This window comes from Grampus griseus (genome assembly GCF_964374135.1).
Source record: "Grampus griseus genome assembly, chromosome: 19".
Taxonomy (NCBI): domain Eukaryota; kingdom Metazoa; phylum Chordata; class Mammalia; order Artiodactyla; family Delphinidae; genus Grampus; species Grampus griseus.
Window position 1 is genome coordinate 43,934,193 of NC_139013.1, and position 20,653 is coordinate 43,954,845.

The 20,653-nt window shown below is 39.3% G+C and overlaps 2 protein-coding genes across 6 annotated transcripts in view; one reads left to right on the forward strand and one right to left on the reverse strand.

Annotated features, from left to right (window-relative positions):
• PKD1L3 (polycystin 1 like 3, transient receptor potential channel interacting) overlaps positions 1 to 16,082 on the forward strand; it is a gene marked incomplete at its 5' end in the record, with an annotated part of 56,185 nt that extends 40,103 nt beyond the window's left edge. The window contains 6 exon segments of the mRNA XM_082677825.1: positions 2,585 to 2,721; positions 3,641 to 3,826; positions 6,085 to 6,200; positions 13,140 to 13,241; positions 15,017 to 15,151; positions 15,544 to 16,082. Coding sequence (XP_082533951.1) covers positions 2,585 to 2,721; positions 3,641 to 3,826; positions 6,085 to 6,200; positions 13,140 to 13,241; positions 15,017 to 15,151; positions 15,544 to 15,633 — 766 coding nt within the window. The 3' untranslated portion in view covers positions 15,634 to 16,082.
• A 151-nt stretch (positions 16,083 to 16,233) lies between these two features.
• IST1 (IST1 factor associated with ESCRT-III) overlaps positions 16,234 to 20,653 on the reverse strand; it is a 31,054-nt gene continuing 26,634 nt past the window's right edge. For 4 of the 5 annotated variants that reach the window (XM_082676263.1, XM_082676261.1, XM_082676262.1 and 1 more), the window contains 3 exons: positions 19,953 to 20,095; positions 18,842 to 18,890; positions 16,234 to 17,599 (listed from right to left, as the gene is read on the reverse strand). In XM_082676263.1, coding sequence (XP_082532389.1) covers positions 17,414 to 17,599; positions 18,842 to 18,890; positions 19,953 to 20,095 — 378 coding nt within the window. In that variant the 3' untranslated portion in view covers positions 16,234 to 17,413. The remainder of the gene's footprint in view (positions 17,600 to 18,841; positions 18,891 to 19,952; positions 20,096 to 20,653) is intronic. The other variant, XM_082676264.1, reaches the window with a different exon arrangement.

Genomic DNA, 20,653 nt, shown 5'->3' on the forward strand with positions numbered 1-20,653 from the left:
ACAAGCAAAAATACAAAGATTAACATTATATCAACCACATCCTCATGGTTATGCAAAAATAATTATGAATTTACTTAATTCTCAGTTTTCCATAAAAATAAAGGGCCAAGTCACTGAAATGTATTAATCATACCCACCTTCACCTTTACCTAACAGCGCCACCTTCTTGGTTCCTGTAATATCTGCTCATTAAGTTTCTTCTCTGACTTTCCTGTCTAGGTGATCTTCCTCACATTGTTTCACTCACTGCTGCTGAACAGGATGCTGTGCTTCACAAAGAGAAGGAACATCAACAGGATCTTGGCAGTCTTGGGTAATTCAAGTAGTTCTAACTAATATCTAATTTTGCAAATAGCAAATTGTATCAGAACAGTGGGCTCCTAGCCACCTCACTGGCTCAGAGGAATCTATCCATTCAGGATCTTGTCTTTGACCAGCTGTTGCACCTTCTTCCCAGCCCAAGACTAACCAGTGCGTCACCAACACTCTTTGTGATCCATCCCTCCCTAGATCTCTCAATGCTTCTACTCTTCCCTGTATTCTAGATTCCTTCCTAGTGTTTCTAGCTTTGAGCCCCAAGTGCTGGTTCCAACTGCTCACCCTCTGTATCTGAATGCCTGCAGGTATCTCAAATTAAACATGCCCCAAGCAGAATTATTTGCCTGCCCCACAAATTCACTTCTTTACTCTGTTTTCTCATTTCAGTTAATAGCATCACCATTTTCTAAAAACATAATAATCCTAAATCCCACCCACCATTCAGTCACCAAACCTGAGGGAGTCTACCCTCTAAATAACTGACTAGAGCCACTCATATTACATGGATGAAACTCACAAACACAAAGATGGCTGAAAAGCAAACTGCAGAAAAATTAACACATTTTTTAACATCTTTATTGGAGTATAATTGCTTTACAATGGTGTGTTGGTTTCTGCTTTATAACAAAGTGAATCAGTTATACATATATCCCCATATCTCATCCCTCTTGCATCTCCCTCCCTCCCACCCGCCCTATCCCACCCCTCTAGGTGGTCACAAAGCACCGCGCTGATCTCCCTGTGCTATGCGGCTGCTTCCCACTAGCTATCTATTTTACATTTGGTAGTGTATATATGTCAGTGCTACTCTCTCACTTCATCTCAGCTTACCCTTCCCCCTCCCCGTGTCCTCAAGTCCATTCTCTACGTCTGCGTCTTCATTCCCATCCTGCCCCTAGGTTCTTCATGACCATTTGTTTTGTTGTTGTTGTTGTTTTTTCTTTTTGTGGTATGCGGGCTTCCCACTGCTGTGGCCTCTCTCGTTGCGGAGCACAGTCTCCGGACGCGCAGGCTCAGCGGCCATGGCTCACGGGCCCAGCCGCTCCGCGGCACGTGGGATCTTCCCGGACCGGGGCACGAACCTGCGTTCCCTGCATCGGCAGGCGGACGCTCAACCACTGCACCACCAGGGAAGCCCGACCATTTGTTTTTTTAACACACCATTTTAATCATGCAAAACAATGCATGTCTTGCTTAGAGACATATTTTTTAATGAAGAAATGCATAGGATGATACACTCCAAAATTTAGGAGAGGATTAGCTCTCTGAAGGAAAGAAGGGATACCATCACAGAGGTACACAGCGGATTTTATCTTGGCAATCACTTATTTCTTAAACTGAGTGGTGGGCACGCTGCTAAGGGGTTGGTATCTTATTCCTTATGAGATTAAAAAGTTAGTAATCTGACTTCAAACTGCCTTCCTAGCCCTCATTTCATCTCTCCGTCTCTTGAATTGCTGTTCCCTCTACTAAAATGACTTTTTTCTTGTCCTTATCCTTGTCCATCTAAAGAATTCTTTCTGACTCAACATTCAAAACAGATGTCACATGTCACTGCCTCTGGGCCACCTTCTCTGAATTCCTCAGGGAGGTTTTTCCTTTCAGTGATCCCTCAGCATTTGGTTCTTACAGGCTGACAAGTTTTAGGTCATATTCTAACTCCCTTTCTCTCTCCGTCTTGATTTACGTGTCTCTATATTCTTCTGCTTACAGTGTGGTCTGGAGACCAGCAGCGCTGCCATCTCCTGGAACTGTCAGATATGCAGAATCTTAGGCCTCACCTCAGAAACTGCATTTTAACAAAATTCCAGGTGATCCCCTGGCACATTAAACTTTGAGAACCACCACTCTGGAACAGTGCTCCCATCGGGTGGTCCACTGACTAAAACTGTGTTTCTAGTCCAAGATAAGTACAGAAATTGAGAACAAGCATTTAGAAACTTTTAGAGCAGTTGGGCAGACTAATTTGAGGCCTATTGAATCTAATTTTCAAAATGGTTCTTGTATTTTGTAGGCCTCTGTTCTATGTCATTTTCCTAGTAATTCGTTTTTACTGTATTTTTACAAAAGTATCAGTCCCTGATGGATTGGAAATTTTTTTTTTAAGTCTTTCATGATAGTTTGGGAAGGGCTGCTTAGAGAGCTTTATTCTCTATTTCAACATTTAACAGGAGATACTCATAGAAGATGCTCAACAAATGCTGATGAATAACTACTTAATGAAATATACCCTTTTTTGGCCTATATTTGAATTTTTGACAGCAAGATGTCCTTCATCATTACCCGGTTCAAGAGATGAAAACAACCCCATCTGCGTAGCCCCAGCTATGAATGGTCCAGTTAAGCGCCCAGAAAGAACCTTGAAAGAGAAGAAATTCTTCAAGTTGACAGGAGATATTTTGGGTATGGAGAAAAAATGGTAACCTGTTGATACAGCAGCACATTTCCCATCAAGAAAAGGGGGAATGAGAATTAAATGGAAAATATAGAAGAAGGGTGGAAAACTATTTTAAAATATTCACCTCGAAAAATTCTGGATTCCCTTAAGCAAGGCTGTAAGGTGAATGGAAGGACTCCTGAACTTGGAATCTTGAGATCTAATTGTGTGTTTCAGTAAGTCACTTTCTCTACCTGCAGAATGTAATAATGAAACTTGATCTACATCGCATGGTGGAGGGAAAATGAATATGCTTTGAAAAATAGATGTCCTGGGAATTCCCTGGTGGTCCAGTGGTTAGGACTCCGCGCTTCCACGGCAGGGGGCACGGGTTCGATCCCTGATGGGGGAACTAAGATCCCACATGTCACGCAGCATGGCCAAAAAAAAACTGCTGTCCTGTAAGTGCAAGGTAACTGGTTCAACACGTCTAGTGTTTGGGTTATTGGATTCTCTGGACCAAAGACGACAAATTCTGTTTTTATCATGCCTTCCCTTCTTGTGAACACAGACAATCTATAGATAACTGGGGAGGGGAAGGGGAGGAGATGAAAGGAGTGGTCTGGGGGGACATTTAGACCTAAGAACTAAAATACAACACTTGTGTGAGATTTTATGTATCTTATTTTTAAGTAAAATTTCTGATCAGTGGCAGAATAATTCTGGGAAGGATATATGTAGATATCTATAGATATATAAAGAGATATTGCTAAGAGCCAAATGCTTTTGCTTATCTGTTTGCAATTATTAGGTTGAACCATATCAAATTGCCAACTCTTGACTGTTTTTGACCTGTAAAAGTCGGTCAGCTTAGGAAAAAATGAAGAAAAACATAGAGGATTTCTAAGCTAACTACTCACCTGTGATTTTCTCTTCTAAAACTAGTACAAATACTCTTCCTTATCCTGTTGATGACTGCAGTCTACTCAGCACACAACTCCAACAGATTTTACCTCCGTCAAGCTATCCACAAGAGCTTTCCTTACCGCTTCTCAGAGATCAAACTTCTTAAGCATTTCTACCCCTGGGCCAGTAGCACCGTCCTTCCTAACCTGTACAGGGATTACAGAGGTAAGAACACAGTCCTGGGGCCCAGCCCTGCAAATGTGGGGTGCAGTTGGTTTTCCAAACACCCCTGCAGGAACCCATTAGAACACTGGAGAAAGGTCCGCTGGCTTTTTCAAAATGACTGCACCTCTGTGGGCACCCAAAGGTCCACTCCCAGGGCCCCATCTAAGCAGGTTCAGGTGTATGTCTGTTCACCCAAGGGTGATCAGGCCCTTGAAGGCTGATTCCCACTGATGAGTTTCACAAGAGGCTGATAAACAAAATTGAGACTTTATTCACTAACAACATGAAAAGTAATTGGAGTGATCCCTGGGACTGGTTGCCTCCTTGTGAAGGAGGGAACCACATGTAGCTGAGAAGTTTGTTTTATAAGCACAAAACCACGAAAACAGTGTAACCAGAAAGATCTCCACACCAGATGATATTTTGATATATTGCCTGATGTGCAGTCATTCCCAAGTCTGTGATGTGTCTGTGTAACTTTTCTTGGTTATCCAGTTCAGTTCCACGAATATGTAGTGAACACCTAGTATGCTGGGAACTGTCCTAGGAGCTAATAAAATGATGGACATTACATGGTTTGTACCCTCAAAGAACCTCACCATCAGGAGGAGTTAGTATGGGGACTTCCCTGGTGGCACAGTGGTTGAGAATCCAGCTGCCAATGCAGGGGACACAGGTTCAAGCCCTGGTCCGGGAAGACCCCACATGCCGCGGAGTTAACTAAGCCCATGCGCCACAACTACTGAGCCTGTGCTCTAGAGCCTGCGAGCCACAACTACTGAGCCCACGTGCCACAACTACTGAAGCCTGTGCGCCTAGAGCCTGTGCTTCACAACAAGAGAAGCCACTGCAATGAGAAGCCCGTGCACCGCTACGAAGAGTAGCCTCCGCTCACCACAGCTAAAGAAAGCCCACGCGCAGCAACGAAGACCCAAACGCAGTCAAAAAACAAAGAAAAAAAAAGAGGAGTTAGTATGAATGCTTGGTTTTTTTTAGATAATTTTTTATTTTTATTTTTTTCATTTGGCTGCATCGGGTCTTAGTTGCAGCACGCAGGATCTTTTCATTGCAGTGCATGGGCTCTTCATTGCGAAGCGCAGGCTTCTCTCTAGTTGTGGCGCGCGGGCTCAGTAGTTGCCACGCTCAGGCTTAGTTGCCCCACGGCATGTGGAATTTTCGTTCTCTGACCAGGGATCGAACCCACGTCCCTTGCATTGGAAGATGGATTCTTAACCACTCACCCACCAGGGAAGTCCCAGTATGAATGCTTCTTGTTCAGTATCTTTCACCAGTTACCAACACCTTGCCATATTATAACTTTATATCTTATTAAGCTGTATTCTAGAAATTGTTACATTCATTAATCTCAGGATTGGTGGCTTTCTGTTGGGATTTGGAACATCTCCTAGGTTCCTGAAAAAAATCTGAATGATATGTTCATCTCAGCAAACATGTATAGTCGTTTTTTTTAAATTAATTTTTATTGGAGTATAGTTGATTTACAATGTTGTGTTTCTGCTGTACAGCAAAGTGAATCAGTTATACATATATCCACTCTTTTTTAGAATCTATTCCCATATAGGTCATTACAGAGTACTGAGTTCCCCGTGCTATATAGCAGGTTCTTATTAGTTATCTATTTTATATATATTAGTGTGTATATACAATCCCAATCTTCCAATTTATCCTTCCCCCACTTTCCCCCTTGGTAAGCATAAGTTTGTTTTCTACATCTGTATAATCTTTTCTTAAACGTGTACTTGTTGCATTTAAGAGTTTTAACAGATGGCAACTTCTGTACCTTGCGTGTTGATTCTTTCTAGTTGAGTTTTAAATGGTGACAGTTCTAGGTTGAGGGCATATTCTGTTTGCAGTCAGTAACTGTCTATACTGACTTAAATAAAAAGTGAATCAGACCCTGGGTGGCTAAGGCTAGTGCCATCACAATAGACATGTTCTCCTCTTAGACTCCTTTGCTTTACAGTATAGTGTTGTGGTCCAAAGGCGCAGACTCAGAAGGCTGCCCAGACTGCCCAGGTTCACATCCTTGCTCTCCACTTACCAGCAGTGTGTTCTTGGGTAAATTACTCAACCTCCTGTGCCTCAGTTTCCCCATCTGTACAATGGGGATAATCTTAGGACCTACACTGTAAGATAGATGTGAAGATTAAAACCTTAGTAGATCTAAGTGCTTAGAACAGTGTCGGGCACATACTGTTCGGTCGATGGGTGTTAGCTATTGTTATTAACTGGGGCAGTTGGAGCTCTGGTTGTACTAGAACCACAGAGTTTACATGAGTTACCTGGACATACTAAGGAAGAGCAGCAGCAATCTGTAGATGTAGATAATGAAACAGAATTAGGTAGATATGGGGTAAACAGCAGTAAAAATTGTAACTAACATTTTTTAACTCTTCAACTGCTAAAAAATTTTCGCTTTCAGAATTGATGTAGCCCAGTCCCATTAGTCCACTTGTTTTCAGGAATATTGAAGCCCAAGCCATTCATGGCAGATAATCTGTATCCTGTAAATAAATCTGTATCCTATAAAAACAGAACTTTCCTAAATAGCCTAGTCCAATGTTGAAACACATTTAGGGAAGAATTTTTTTTGTAGGATTTAATTAAAATTCCTCTTGCAGCAATTTAAACTTTATCTCTTTTGACTTTCTTCTGAGGTGAAAAAACACTAATCACAATTCTAGAATTGCACAGTTTTTATTTAAGAAATACAAAGTAAGGCCATCTTTGAAGGTTAAGTCACCCTTTACCTTTCTCTTTTATCTTCTGCAGGACCCTAGGTCCTTTAATAACCTACTGCAAACCTCTCCCTGCCAAATTTTGTAACATAATCTTTTTCTTTCATGTTAAAACATTTTTCATAATTAAAACATGAATATGTAGAAAATCCATATGTACCATGATGTATATCGTGCAACTCTCCTTTATCCCCTGATCCCCCTTCTCTCTTTCCTAGAGGCAACTACATTCCCAATTGATTATACAGACATACCTCACTTTCCTGCATTTCACCTTACTGCACTTCGCAGATACTGCATGTTTTCTTTAACAAACTGAAGATGTGGCAGCCCTGTGTCAAGCAAATTCATTGGCGCCACTTCTCCAACAGCATTTGCTCACTTCGTGTCTCTGTGTCACATTTTGGTAACTCTCGAAATATTTCAAACTTTTTCATTATTATATTTGTTAGGGTGACTTGTGATCAGTGATCTTGGATGTTACTATTGCTAAAAGAAGGCTCAGGTGATGATTAGCATTTTTTAGCAATAAAGTATTTTTAATTTAGGTGTATGTACATTGTTTAGACATAACGGTATTGTACACTTAATAGACTATAATACAATGTAAACATAACTTTTTTTTTTTTTTTTGGCCACACCGCACGGCCTGTACGATCTTAGTTCCCCAACCAGGGATTGAACCCGGGCCCCAGCAGTGAAAGCGCCAAGTCCTACCTAACCACTGGATAGCCAAGGAATTCCCTAAACGTAACTTTTATATGCACTGGGAAACCAAAAAATTCATGTGACTTGCTTTATTGCAGTGGTCTAGAACCAAACCCATAGTATCTCCAAGGTGTACTTGTAAATTCTTTCAGAGGTAATCTATACATTTGCAAATACATTAGATGATAAATAGCAGCATACTATACACATTGTCATGCCTTTTTGCCTTTTCCCCTCAATTTGCCTGGAGATTGTTCCATCAGCATATATAAAGCTGTCCCTTTTTATGTTTTATTCATTTACTATATAGTATGCCACTGCGTGGATGTACCATAAGTTTTATGACCAGTTCCCTATTAATAGACATTTAGATTGTTTCCACTGTTATACTGTTAACAATAATACTACCATTTATACCCTTTTACATGTAATTTCACTCATGTGCAAATATATCTGTAAGATAAGTACCTTGAAAAGACTTGCTAAAAATGTATATCCATTTTTCATTTAGAAAGATATTGCCAAATTGTTCTCCTCAATTGTACCAATTAATGTTCCCATGAGCAATGTATTAGATCTGCCCACATCGCCAACAGTTCAGTGAACATTGGTGTTTTCATACAATACAGGTAACTCTGAAATATACAAAAGGTTTGCAACTGCACTCATGAGAAAATGCAAGTTTAAACTAAGGAACCATTTTTCACCTCTCATATGGACAAAACTTGCCTCTGCTCTTGCCCTTCTTCATTCCATCTTCCCCATATTATTTTTTTACAACATAGATGTGTTTTGTCCCTGTTCAAAACCTCCCAATGGATTCCATCATACTTAAAATAAAAGCCCAAACCCTTTCTAAAGTTTACTCTAGGGCCTTCCCTGTCCAGAGCTGTAGCTACATCTGTTACTTCTCCTACCCTCATTCTGACCCTCATGCACTCTAATTCAGCCACACAAGCTTCTGTGCTCTCCTTAAACACAATGCACATGCCTTGGAACTTGCTGTTGCCCTGACTGACGTTTGCACTGGGAGCTCCAAACTTTATTAGGGTCTTTCTCATAAGCCACCTCCTCTTAGAAACCTCTAATCATCCTGTAAATAAATAGCACTGCTCCCTCCTCACAGAACACTCTCTATCCCCTCTTCCTACTCAGTTTATTCTTTTTTTAATTAATTTTTTATTTATTCATTCATTTTTGGCTGCGTTGGGTCTTCGTTGCTGTGCGTGGGCTTTCCCTAGTTGCGGTGAGTGGGGCCAACTCTTCTTCGTTGTGGTGCGCGGGCTTCTCACTGCGGTGGCTTCTCTTGTTGCCGGAGCACGGGCTCTAGGCGCGCAGGCTTCAGTAGTTGTAGCACGCGGGCTTAGTTGCTCCGCGGCTCAGTTTTCTTCATAGCACAATTATTACCTGAATATTGTTTGGTTATTGCCTGTCTCCCTCCCTCCTCAAATGTGAATGCTCTGTGGACAGGGACTCTTGTCCACTGCTGTGCTCCCAGCACCTAGAACAGGACCTGGTGTATGTGAGCACTCAATACATACAGATTGAGAGAAAGAATGAATCAATGTCATTCTATAATTTTTGCCCATTTTCATTGGGCTGCTTGGTTTTGTTTGCTTGTTTTGATAAATGGGAGCTTTTTATGTATTAAGAGCTCGTTCAGTTGTAGAGATTTAGATATTTATACAGAAACAAAATAAGGATTTATAAAAATTAATTTAGGGAATTGGTAGCTTATGATGTTCTATCTGGGAGTGTGGTATGCTTTTTCTATTCTCATCTGCATTTGTATCCCTCAGTAATATTAAATTCTCTTCATATAAATCTTGCACATCTCTTGTTAGGCTTATCTTTTGTGGTCTATTGTGAATGAGATTTTATTTCACTATAGTTTCTAAGTAAATATTGTTTGAATATATGAAGGCTATTGATTTTATTATATTTAGTACCCAGCCAGCTTGCTTAAATTTTTGTTAAGTAATAGTTTTTAGGTTCTCTTTTCTCCCCAGCTTTATTGAGGTACAATGGAGAAATTAAAATTGTATATATTTAAGGTACAATGTGATGTTTTGATATATGAATAAATTGTGAAATGTTTACCACAATCAAACTAATTAACATATCCATCACCTCACACGGTTACATGTTTTGTTTTTAGTGTGATAAGAACTCTTATTCTCTAAGCAAATTTCAAGTATACAATATATTACTATTAACTATAATCTATAAACTATAATCATGCTATACATTAGATCTCCAGGACTTATTGATTTTAAAACTAAAAGTTTGTATACTCTGACTGACATCCACCCATCCCCCTCCCCACCCCAGCCCCTGGTAACCACCATTCTACCCTCTGGTTCTGTAAGTTCGACTTTTAAAAATTGCACTTATAAGAGATCATACATGTTTCTTTGTTTGGCTTATTTCATATCTTCACTTTCGTGAATAATCCTGCTATGAACATGGGAGTGCAGATATCTCTTCCACATGCTGATTTCATTTCCTTTCAATATATAGCCAGTAGTAGGATTACTGGATCATCTAGTAGCTCTATTTTTAATTTTTTGAGGAACCTCCATGCTGTTTTCCATAATGGCTGTACCAACTTACATTCCCACCAACAGGGCTCTCCAAACCCTCACCAACATTTGTTATTTCTTGTCTTCTTAATAGCCATCCTAACAGTCGTGAGGTGATATCACATTGCAGATTCAGTTTGTTATTTCCTTGATGATTAGTGATTTTCACATATACCTGTTGGTCATTTGTATTTCTTTAGAAAAATGTGTATTCAGGTCCTTTGCCCATTTTTTAATCAGGATGATTTTTTTTTGGTATTGAGTTGTATGAGTTCTTTATGGATTTTGGATTTTAACCCCTTATCAGATATATAGTTTGCAAATATTTTCTCCCACTTCATAGGCTGCCTTTTGTTTATTGTTTCCTTTGCTGCACAGAAACTTTTTAGTTTGAGGTAGTCCCACTTGTTATAGCTTTTGTTGCCTGTGCATTTAGCATCATATCCAAAAAACTGCCAAGACCAGTGTCAAGAAGCTTCTTCTATTTTCTCATAGTAATTTTGCAGTTTCAGGTCTAAGGTTTAAGTTGTTAATCCATTTGATTTTTTTGAATATGGCAAAATAAAAGTGTCCAACTGCATTCTTTTGCATGTGGAAATCCAGTTTTCCTAGCATTATTTGTTGAAGAGACTAGCCCCATTGTGTATTCTTGGCACCCTTGTCATAGATTAGTTGGCCGAATCTATGGGTGTGGGTTTAATTGCGGGTTCTCTATTCAGTTCCATTGTTCTATGTATCTGTTTTTATCCCAATATCATAGTATTTTGATTACTATAGTTTTGCAATATAGTTTGAAATCAGGAAGTGTGATGCTTCCAGCTTTGTTCATCTTTCTCAAGATTATTTTGGCTATTCATGGTATTTTTGTGGTTCCATACAAATTTTAGGATTTTCTCTATTTCTGGGGAAAATGCCACTGGAATTTTGACAGAGACTGCATTGAATCTGTAGATCACTTTGTGTAGTATGGACATTTAAACAATATTAACTCTTCCAATCCATGAATGTGGGAAATCTTCCCATTTGTCTTTTTCATATCTTTCATCAATCTCTTATAGTTTTCATTGAACAGATTTTTCACCTCGGTTAAATTTATTCCGAAGTGTATTATTCTTTTTGATGTTATTGTAAATGAGACTTTTTTTAATTCCTTTTTCAGCTAGTTGTTAGTATAACAAAATGCAACTGATTTTTGTATTTTGATTTTTTATTCTGTAGCGTTACTGAATTCATTTTTTTTAAAACGTTTTTGGTGGAGTCTTTAGGGTTTCTATATATAAGACCATGTCATCTGCAAAGACAGTTTTACTTCCTCCTTTCTTATTTGGATGCCTTTTATTTATTTTTCTTACCTAACATCTCTGGCTAGGACTTCCAGTACTGTGTTGAATAGATGTGGTGAGAGTTGGCATCCTTGTCTTGTTCCTTATCTTAGAGGAAGAGCTTGTAGCTTTTCACAATTGAGTATGATGTTAGCTGTGAGCTTGACATATATGGCCTTTATTATGTTGAAGTACATTCCTTCTTGCCTAATTTGTTGAGAGTTTTTATCATTAAAGGTTGTTAAATTTTGTTGAATGCTCTTTCTGCATCTGTTGAGATGTCTTTTTTTTTTAACATCTTTATTGGAGTATAATTGCTTTACAATGGTGTGTTAGTTTCTGCTTTATAACAAAGTGAATCAGTTATACATATACATATGTTCCCATATCTCTTCCCTCTTGCATCTCCCTCCCTCCCACGCTCCCTATCCCACCCCTCTAGGTGGTCACAAAGCACCAAGCTGATCTCCCTGTGCTATGCGGCTGCTTCCCACTAGCTATCTATTTTATGTTTGGTAGTGTATATATGTCCATGCCACTCTCTCACTTTGTCACAGCTTACCCTTCCCCCTCCCCATATCAAGTCCATTCTCTAGTAGGTCTGTGTCTTTATTCCCATCTTACCCCTAGGTTCTTCATGACCATTTTTTTTTTCTTAGATTCCATATATATGTGTTAGTATACGGTATTTTTCTTTCTGACTTACTTCACTCTGTATGACAGACTCTAGGTCCATCCACCTCACTACAAATAACTCAATTTCGTTTCGTTTTATGGCTGAGTAATATTCCATTGTATATATGTACAATGGAGATGTTTTTAATCCTTCATTCTTTTAATATGGTGTATCACATTTACTGACTTACATGGGATCTTAGTTTCCTGACCAGGGATCGAACCCACAGCCCCCTGCAGTGGAAAATACAGAGTCCTAACCACTGGACCACCAGGGAAGTCCGAGAATTTAAAAGTTTAAATGTTTGATAGAATTCACCCATGAAGCTATCTGGTCCTGGGCTTTTCTTTGTTGAGAGGTTTTTGATTACTGCTTCAGTCTCCTTACTTATACTTCATATGTTCAGTTTTTCTGTTTATTCATTATTCAGTTGTATGTTTCTAGCAATTTATCCATTTTTTCTAGGTTATCCAGTTTGTTGGCGTGTAATTATTCCTAGTAGTCTCTTATGATCCTTTGTATTTTTGTGGTATCAGTTATAATGTCTCCTCTTTCGTTTATGTAATTTTATTTATTAGAATCCTTTTTCTTTTCTTGGTTAGTCTAGCTAAAGGCTTGTCACTTTTGTTCAAAAAAGCTAACTTTTTTTTCTGTTGTCTTTCTAGTCGCTATTTCTGCTCTAATCTTTATTACTTCATTTCTTCTTGTAACTTTAGGCTCAGTTATTAGTTCCTTGAGCAGCAAAGCTAGGTTTTTTATTTGAGATTTTTATTAATGTAAGCATTTATTGCTATAAACTTCCCTCTTAGAATTGCTTTTGCTGCATCTAGCGTCTGTCTTTTCCTAAGTGCTGTCGTCTTGGAATCACATTGCTTCCCTTAGAAAAGGTCACTAAATGGAAAACCATCAGTTCAAGTTGGCAATGAATTTTGGAGAAGACAGTGGAGCTGGTTTTAGTTGTGTAGGCCCATAGTTAACTAGCAGTATGATAAACTCAAGACATTTGTTTCATCTCTAAAATGGGGATAACATTTAGTTCACAGGATGAACTATATGGAAGTCAAATTTATATGAAAACACTGTAATTACAGAAGAATTCTATGTAGTTTTTAGGCATAGCAATTTGAATGGCCACTAAGGAACTTCCTTAATTTCTATTCCATTGTTTCTACCTTGACCTCACCATTATCAAGCACCTCAGGACCCAAAGAAGTGCAGTCCCCTCTACTGCTCTCCACCCCCATCTGACAGTTCTCTCTTTTCCAGTTTAACCTGCTGTTTGGATGGAGCATCTCTGACTACCAAACTTGTCTCAGTTCAGCAGTGACTGTTGTTGGTCTCCTGATGGGAATCTCTCATCACAAGGAGGTAAAAACCCTATTCCTGGTTTCCCTGCAGAATTCTATTTGGTTTAATATATCAAACAAGGGGAGAATTGCTTATAAAAGCAGCCCCTACTGTACCACTGCATACTGGAAAAGGGAGAAACTTAGTTCCTTTGCCATTATTTTATGGTATTACCTATAGATACTGTATAGCTTTTGAGTGGCTGTTACCTTCAGAAATCCTTCCTTTCCTAAGCACATAGTCCCACCTTTCTCACTTCTTCTATCCTTAATCTTACTGCCAAAGACACTGGGCCTGAACTTGTGTTCTCACACCTGGCCAGATTAACATGATTGCTGCTGCTTTCTCAACGGCCTTTTGAAGGGTACAATTGGAAGTGACTTAAAAAAGAAAAATTAGGGAGGTACAAGTCCAGAAAGAACTGCAGTTATTTCTGTTTATAAATACTAATTTCAGAGAGGCTGTTATTTTCTCCCAGGAACTACCTACACAAATCCCTTTCTACTCAACATAAAAAATAAAGTAGGAAACCCAGGTGAGGTTTTGGGTCCCAAACACTAGCACATATAGATTTGATAAGAAAAAAACTGCAATTCAAATTAGTGAAACTGGCAAGATTTTCATCAAAGCTCATCATTCTGATACTCTAGAAATCAAAGGTTACTAATTAAAATGGGTAAATTAACATAGTTTCTAACGTGGAAAGTTACCACCACCTTCCTAAAATCTAAGAAAGATTAACGTAACTGCTATTTTGGGTGGACTGTTTTGTTGTGGTTCCAGCCCCAATCACTAGGGAATGAAGTCCTCACCCCTGGAACACTTTATATACTAAAGCTCTTAAAGAAATAACAATCATAATAAACTTTTGCTGACACCTACTTTTTGACTTAAAAGGGAAAATGGAGTATACTTACTGGGAATAGTCTTGCATCACAAACTCAGCGTTTGCCCAAACTGTTTGGTTTACCTGGAGTTATGATTAAGCTCTTTTAAAATAAGTAGATATAAGCTGGCAGCCATTATAGTATCTCTGTCACAGAGATTTCCATCACAATAGTATTTATTGCAAGTATTCATCCTCTAAGTTGTTGGGTGTTTTTTTTTTTTAAAACAGTGCCCAGTGGCAATAATGAATGAGCCAATACCAAAGGAAAATAATCATTTTTAAAAGGAACACCTAAATTAAAGAATTTGGAAACCAAATTTTACTGGAAACCATTCTAGTAAGAGAAAGATCTCTTTGTACTGAAAAGGCAAGAATGGCAAAACTCAGTAATTATACTTTTAAAGATAACGATTAAAAAAAATCTAGAAAAAGCATTAAAAGCCAGTTTTCTATGGCTAACCTTTTAAACTGTATTGAAATGCTCCTATGTTCAGAGTAGAAAGTGCTTGGAACGGCAGAGACAGTTTTCATTATCACTGCTGGTATCTATGTATTCTTCCAACACACTTTTGCTATTCCTTGAAGCTTCCATGTTTAGAAATATTTTCCAGAATTGCCAACAACTCACAAGGGCTTTGAGTCACTTATAATTCCATTACAACTCACCTGTTTTCTTCTTGTGAAAGCCCTGAAGGCACAATTATTTACACTCTTAGAGTCAGTCACTCTTGCTTTTCTGTCCACTCAAAAGTATTTTCCTTTTTAATATTTTTGCTTTTCTAGTTTCCACCAGACATAAGTGTTTCCTTACGTGAATATATCCCAAATGTTAGCATATATCTTACATTTTTAAAGTAGATATTAAACTCTCAGTGTTTAAACTCGAAATGTCCTATTGTCTTTTCAGGTTATTGCTTTAAACCCAGTCCTGGGCTCCTTTCTTATTCTCCTAACCAGTGTCGTTTTGATGGTATTTGTGATCATTAACCTTTTTGTTTCTGCCATTTTAATGACCTTTGGTAAAGAAAGAAAGTCCTTTAAGGTAAGTAACTGACTCAGTAATTGAAATATAAACCGTATCATGATTTTATCACTGGAAAAGCTCAATTTTAGCTGCTCTTAAGATTACAGACTGACATAACGCACAGTATCAGCATACTCCCTTTATTAGTCTCCACAGCTCTGCCAACCATTTTCCTAGGAAACCCAATTTACCAAAAGTACATTATGTTCTACATCCACTGTCCTATAAATAGCTGACCCTCCACTGTTAAGTAGCAGAAACACTCCAAGGCCTGACAGTAAACCATTAAAGGAAACAGTATCTTTACACTTTATAGCTACTTTTTTAAAAGTAATATCTTTGGTACTTTTTTCCTCCACCATTAGCAGCAATTTCGATTTCCTTGCTTTTCTCTTTTTGTCTTCCAACAGACTCAGAAAGAAGCTGCACTGATGGATATGCTGCTACTGAAGCTCTCAAGTTTGTTAGGAATACAGCAACACCAGAACACATGTAAGTAAGCAAACGGCTGTAACAGCAATGGCCACTGACAAATGAAGTTTCAAAAGATTAATCCTGTTACCTCTTCGCTTGGCTTATTCCTTCTTAGTATATTAATACTGCTATTTGCATGGTGTACTTTAGAAAATTATAGATGTTTATAATATACTTAGTTAATTTTGTTAGTCAGTGAAGAATCAAAATCCCCTTAGCTGCAGATTCTTATGTTTATGGAACCTGGCACTATCAGAGGGTTAACACTGCAAGAGTGGTGCAGGATAAACCAGCTCTGCTGCCAAACAAACACCAAGTAATATCATTCATGTTCCAGGATGACTATGGGAAACATGAGTTAGAAGTAAGCTCACTGCAACTTTAATTAAAGATACAAGCATGAGATCTGGCTAAGGGGGAGCCCTGTACAGAGAAGTAACCAAGTCAACTCACAGGTAACAATCTGGGCTTAAATACTGAGATCGAAATGGGCCCCTTACTCCCCAGGCATCCTACCCAGGGAGCCAATAAGGTCTGGCTTGTGCCCAGTATGGGTCACTTGCTTAAATACTCTCCACTAAAATCCTGACCCTCGTCATTTGACCAAAACAATGGAGAAAGCGGGGCACAGAATTTTTAACTTTATTAGCAGCTACTGAGCCATGACATACAAATCAATCAAAAACATTAAAGTTGCTTGAAACAAGTGTGTACAGATACACCACACAGAAGCCGAAGTCGTATCTTCCGATCCCAAATCCATCCTTGTGGGGAAGGATGGCCTTAGCTAGGGGGCAAAACAGTAAGAGTCTCATCCGTCAAGGGAAGGAGCAAAACACCTACAGCCACATGGGCACCAAAAATTTATCTGAGATCAGTTTTTAAAGGTTCTCTTGATCAAAACGTTTTCAAATGAAAACAGGAACCCCTCTTCACCTGTAGGCTTTCCAGCTCACTACTCAAGAGACTTGAATATTTCTATTAAGGCTACTGGAAGCCCACCTTAGCCTTGAATGGTGACTTTTGCCCAGTATGTGGCCAGCAATGCAATCCAACAGAACATGCCATGGGGAAAAACAGGAATTATATACAGTGCTGCCCTCTATTAAAAGGGAAACACAGCACTCAAAATAAAGCAAAAGGCCACAGAGGGCTCCCTGAGAATCCAGTAGAACTAAGAGAGGCCTTCAACTTTCCAAAGTTTGCAACTGGATCCAGGTGGAACAGTGCCCTGCAGCAAGGAGTAGTGTGTATGTCAATGAGAAGACCCAGCTTCTAAGAACTGTTACAATGGCTTCCTGAGCCATTTTCTCTCTCCCATTCATCTTAGAGCGAGAAAATAGACAACTTGGCCTTGAATCTCACTCACCACCAATCCCTCTGTACGGAGGGCTTTGTTTCTAAGTCTAGAACCTCAGCACAGAGCTGAGACACTTCATGAAGTACTCTCCTCCACCATCCGGCCATCTTTGACAGCTCTCCCCTTCTCACTCCCCTATGGAGAGATGGTGGGACAGGAAGGAGAGAAATGGGATCACACTGACAGGAAGTGGACAAGCAAGGCTGCCAGGAGCCAGCTGCTCCAACCTCACAATCTCCAGTTGTTAGTCTCTCAGGAGCAATGGAGAACCAGAAAGCAGCAGAGTGTGTCAGAGCAGGAAGAGAGCCCAGAGGAAGAGTGTACTCAGTGACGGTTAACAGATGAAGCAGAATTTCATGGAGATTCTTTGTTACAAGGAGAAATTGCTCAGTCTCATTTCCCAGAACTTGGACCTTGCCTGGTTTAGGAAGCCTATGTTTTCTTTTTCAGCTCTTCAAATCTCCGGGAAAGATCATCAAAGTCAATGTCTTCAGAGGCTGAGGTGTTGGCACCAGCAGATGCAGTTGGTAGTGTGTCTGGCACAGATGGCAATTCTGGCAGTACAAAGTTGTCATAGGTATCCACGGGTCTGGAAGGGGGCTTTGCAGAAGCTTCTGGCTTGGGTCCAGGACCTAATTAAATTACAGTAAGGAGCACAGTGTTAAAAATGCCAGTGGCTCAGATCCTCAAACCCCACAATCCCCCCGGCAGAAACAATAAAATAATCAAAATACTGGAGAAAACATTGTTTTTTAAAAAATAATTCTAAAGGTCAATAAAAATTTTCAGACTATTAACAGCTACATTTTCTAATTATGGTTGAATATGTTTTACTTTCCTACAGTGAGAAAAAAGTTTAAGGGAAAGTCAAAGTGTGGTGCATGGGGCTTAGGTACACAGCATTCATTTCAATGGACTGTCCCCTTTCACAAAGGTCTACTCCCATAATAAGAAAGTCCAAGAAATGGTACTAGAATTCTATTGGGATGAGCTACTCTTTAAGGCTTATGGGAAAAAAATTTTATATGGAATGTTAACATCCATACCGTTTGATGTAATAGAATGTGATCTGTATTTCTAGTCTTCCGTTTTGTATCTTACAAGTTAAAATCATCGCCCTCTCTACCTACTGTATGTTTCCATTTGTATCTAAGTTCTAGAACAGGCAACCTAAACCATAGTTTTAGGAAATAAGAACAGTGCTTGCCTCTGGGATGGAACTGACTAGAAAGGAACACAAGGTAACTTTTCTGGGGTGATAGAAATGTTTTGTATCTTTACTGAGGTGGTGGTTACATAATGCATGTGTGTGGAGACACATCAAAACTCATCACAATATACACTTCTGTGTATTTTTTGTATGTAAATTATACCTCAATGAAACTGTCCCAATTTTAAAAAATATTCCCCTCTGGGTTTCTGAAGTGCTGGTAGTGTTTTAATTTTTCAGTGAATGGCTACATGAGCATGCTTGCTTTGTGAAAAGTCACTGAGCTATACACTTATGATTTATGTCTGTTTCCCCCTCTTTAATGCCCAAATTTAAAAACAATTTTGGTATTTCCAGGCACAGTGGAAATGGAAGCAGCAGGAACATACCGAACTTGAGGATGACTGAAAACTGCAAGGTGAAAAAGAATAATGATACCACTACCAGAAACAGAAACTTGGGAGATTCTTTGGAGCCACGAAAGATCTTTTCTTTTTGGAAGTGGGAAATCCTGAGTTCTATTTCCACCATACTGCATTTGGGGAGAGAACGTGGCATGTAGGTAGAATGCCACCATCATAAAAACAATCTGAGGGAGGAACAGAGATGAGAAAATAGCAAAGGGTTCAGTACTGAGAAACTCTCAAGAGGGTTTCTGACTCACCAATGATCTGTGCAGAAGAGACATTCTTATCAGCATTAATGTCATCAACCTGAAACACAAAGATCATGACCAAAGGAGAAAGCAATGGCATCACTGGTGAAAGTAATGGTATAAGCCCATGTGTGTTGCAAAAGCTAAGCTGCTCAGCAAAAACAACAGAAACTGCTCCAAAGAAACTGCCCCTCCGCCCCCTATACTCCTTTCCTGATCTTCTTCCAACCAGACAGATACCATGTTGAACTCATAACTGCCAAGCAGAGGAAAAGAAAATTCTTACCACACCATAACATCTCTCTTTAATCTATTACCTTCACCTTCCAGGCAGAGAGAAAGCATTCTAAACCACCGCATTCATCTCCAAGAACCAAGTCCTCAAATACTAACAAAGATCTTCTACCTCGTTCCTAGAAACAGCTGTGGGCAATGCTTCAAGGCGTGCAAAACCAAAACATAAAAATTCAGGCCCAATGTAAAAACCAAAGGAAAGAACACTAAGCAAGCTCAGGAACAGGGCGATCTCCCTAGATGAGCAAACAAGGCTGGCAGAAAAGTCATCTAATTCTCAACCAAAACCGTTACAACCACCTACAGTTCAAGGCATCATTACCATATTAGCAATAACAGCAAGCTCTAACTATAAGACTAAAATAGAAAATTAATGCTATAGGCTGAAATTTACTAGACACTGATCTGTTTAAGACAAAAATCTGGTTCTTATTCCTTTACACAGTGTTGAGAATTTATAAAACTGGTATTTCAATTATTATATTCTAGTACCAAGACTGTACCAGCTCAATATGATTCTCTGCCTAGTCTAAAAAAAAGTCTGATCAAGTGCCCTACCCCAACTTTCCAGGATCTGCAGCTCCTTCCTGATTCCTGGCTTAACTGCAGACAAAGCATTGCCACCAACGATGCTGCCGCTGCTGCCACCACCACCACCACCACCACTCCCCATTTCCAGGGTAATATTAAAGCAACACAAGAATCCAAAGCATAGAGCAATGCCAGTACTAGTTGATCAAAACTTTGCCTTCCCTGTGGCCATTATTTTGCTCTCTCTTCATGGATTCACTCTCCTGCTGCTTATAAAAGAGGCTCAGGCACTTACAGATTCATATGATGGGGGAGTTGCTGGTATCTGAGGTGGATGAATATTGGGAAAGGTCTGATAAGTTCCCATTGGCAATCCATTGAAATCCGACTGCAAGAGGAGAAAGGCAACATCAGAGACATTGCCCCGATCTGCAATTTCTGAAGTGTGTAAATAGGAAAGGAGAAATAAATATGTGTGTGTATACAACTATTTTCTCAATGTGTACATATTCACATTGAATACATATATATATATTTAAGATATGTATTTAATACATGTATTCAAGAGCCCCAAAAGAAAAAGTGCCTAAAAGGACCACATGTGATTAGGAAGAATCCAGATTTTTAAAGATCTGTACCCAAAGGCTATTCTTCAAATTACTAAATTGCCTCAATGTCTACAAGGGAAGCTTCTTACCAGACTTTCTTTTTTGGAGGAGAGGAGACGACCGCACTGCACAACACGTGGGATCTTAGTCCCCTGACCAGGGATCGAACTCACGCCCCATGCAGTGGAAGCATGGAGTCTTAACCACTGGACTGCCAGGGAAGTCCCCACTTTCTTACTACCAATGACTTTCATCTTGTTATCTACAAAGGAGGTAGACCTGGTAATAAGTATTGGTTATTCATTTTTGGAAAATGCTACTAGTATACCTACAAGTCCCAAAGGTTCAAGAAACCTACATGAAAAGGAGTTTTTCTAGTACCATCTCT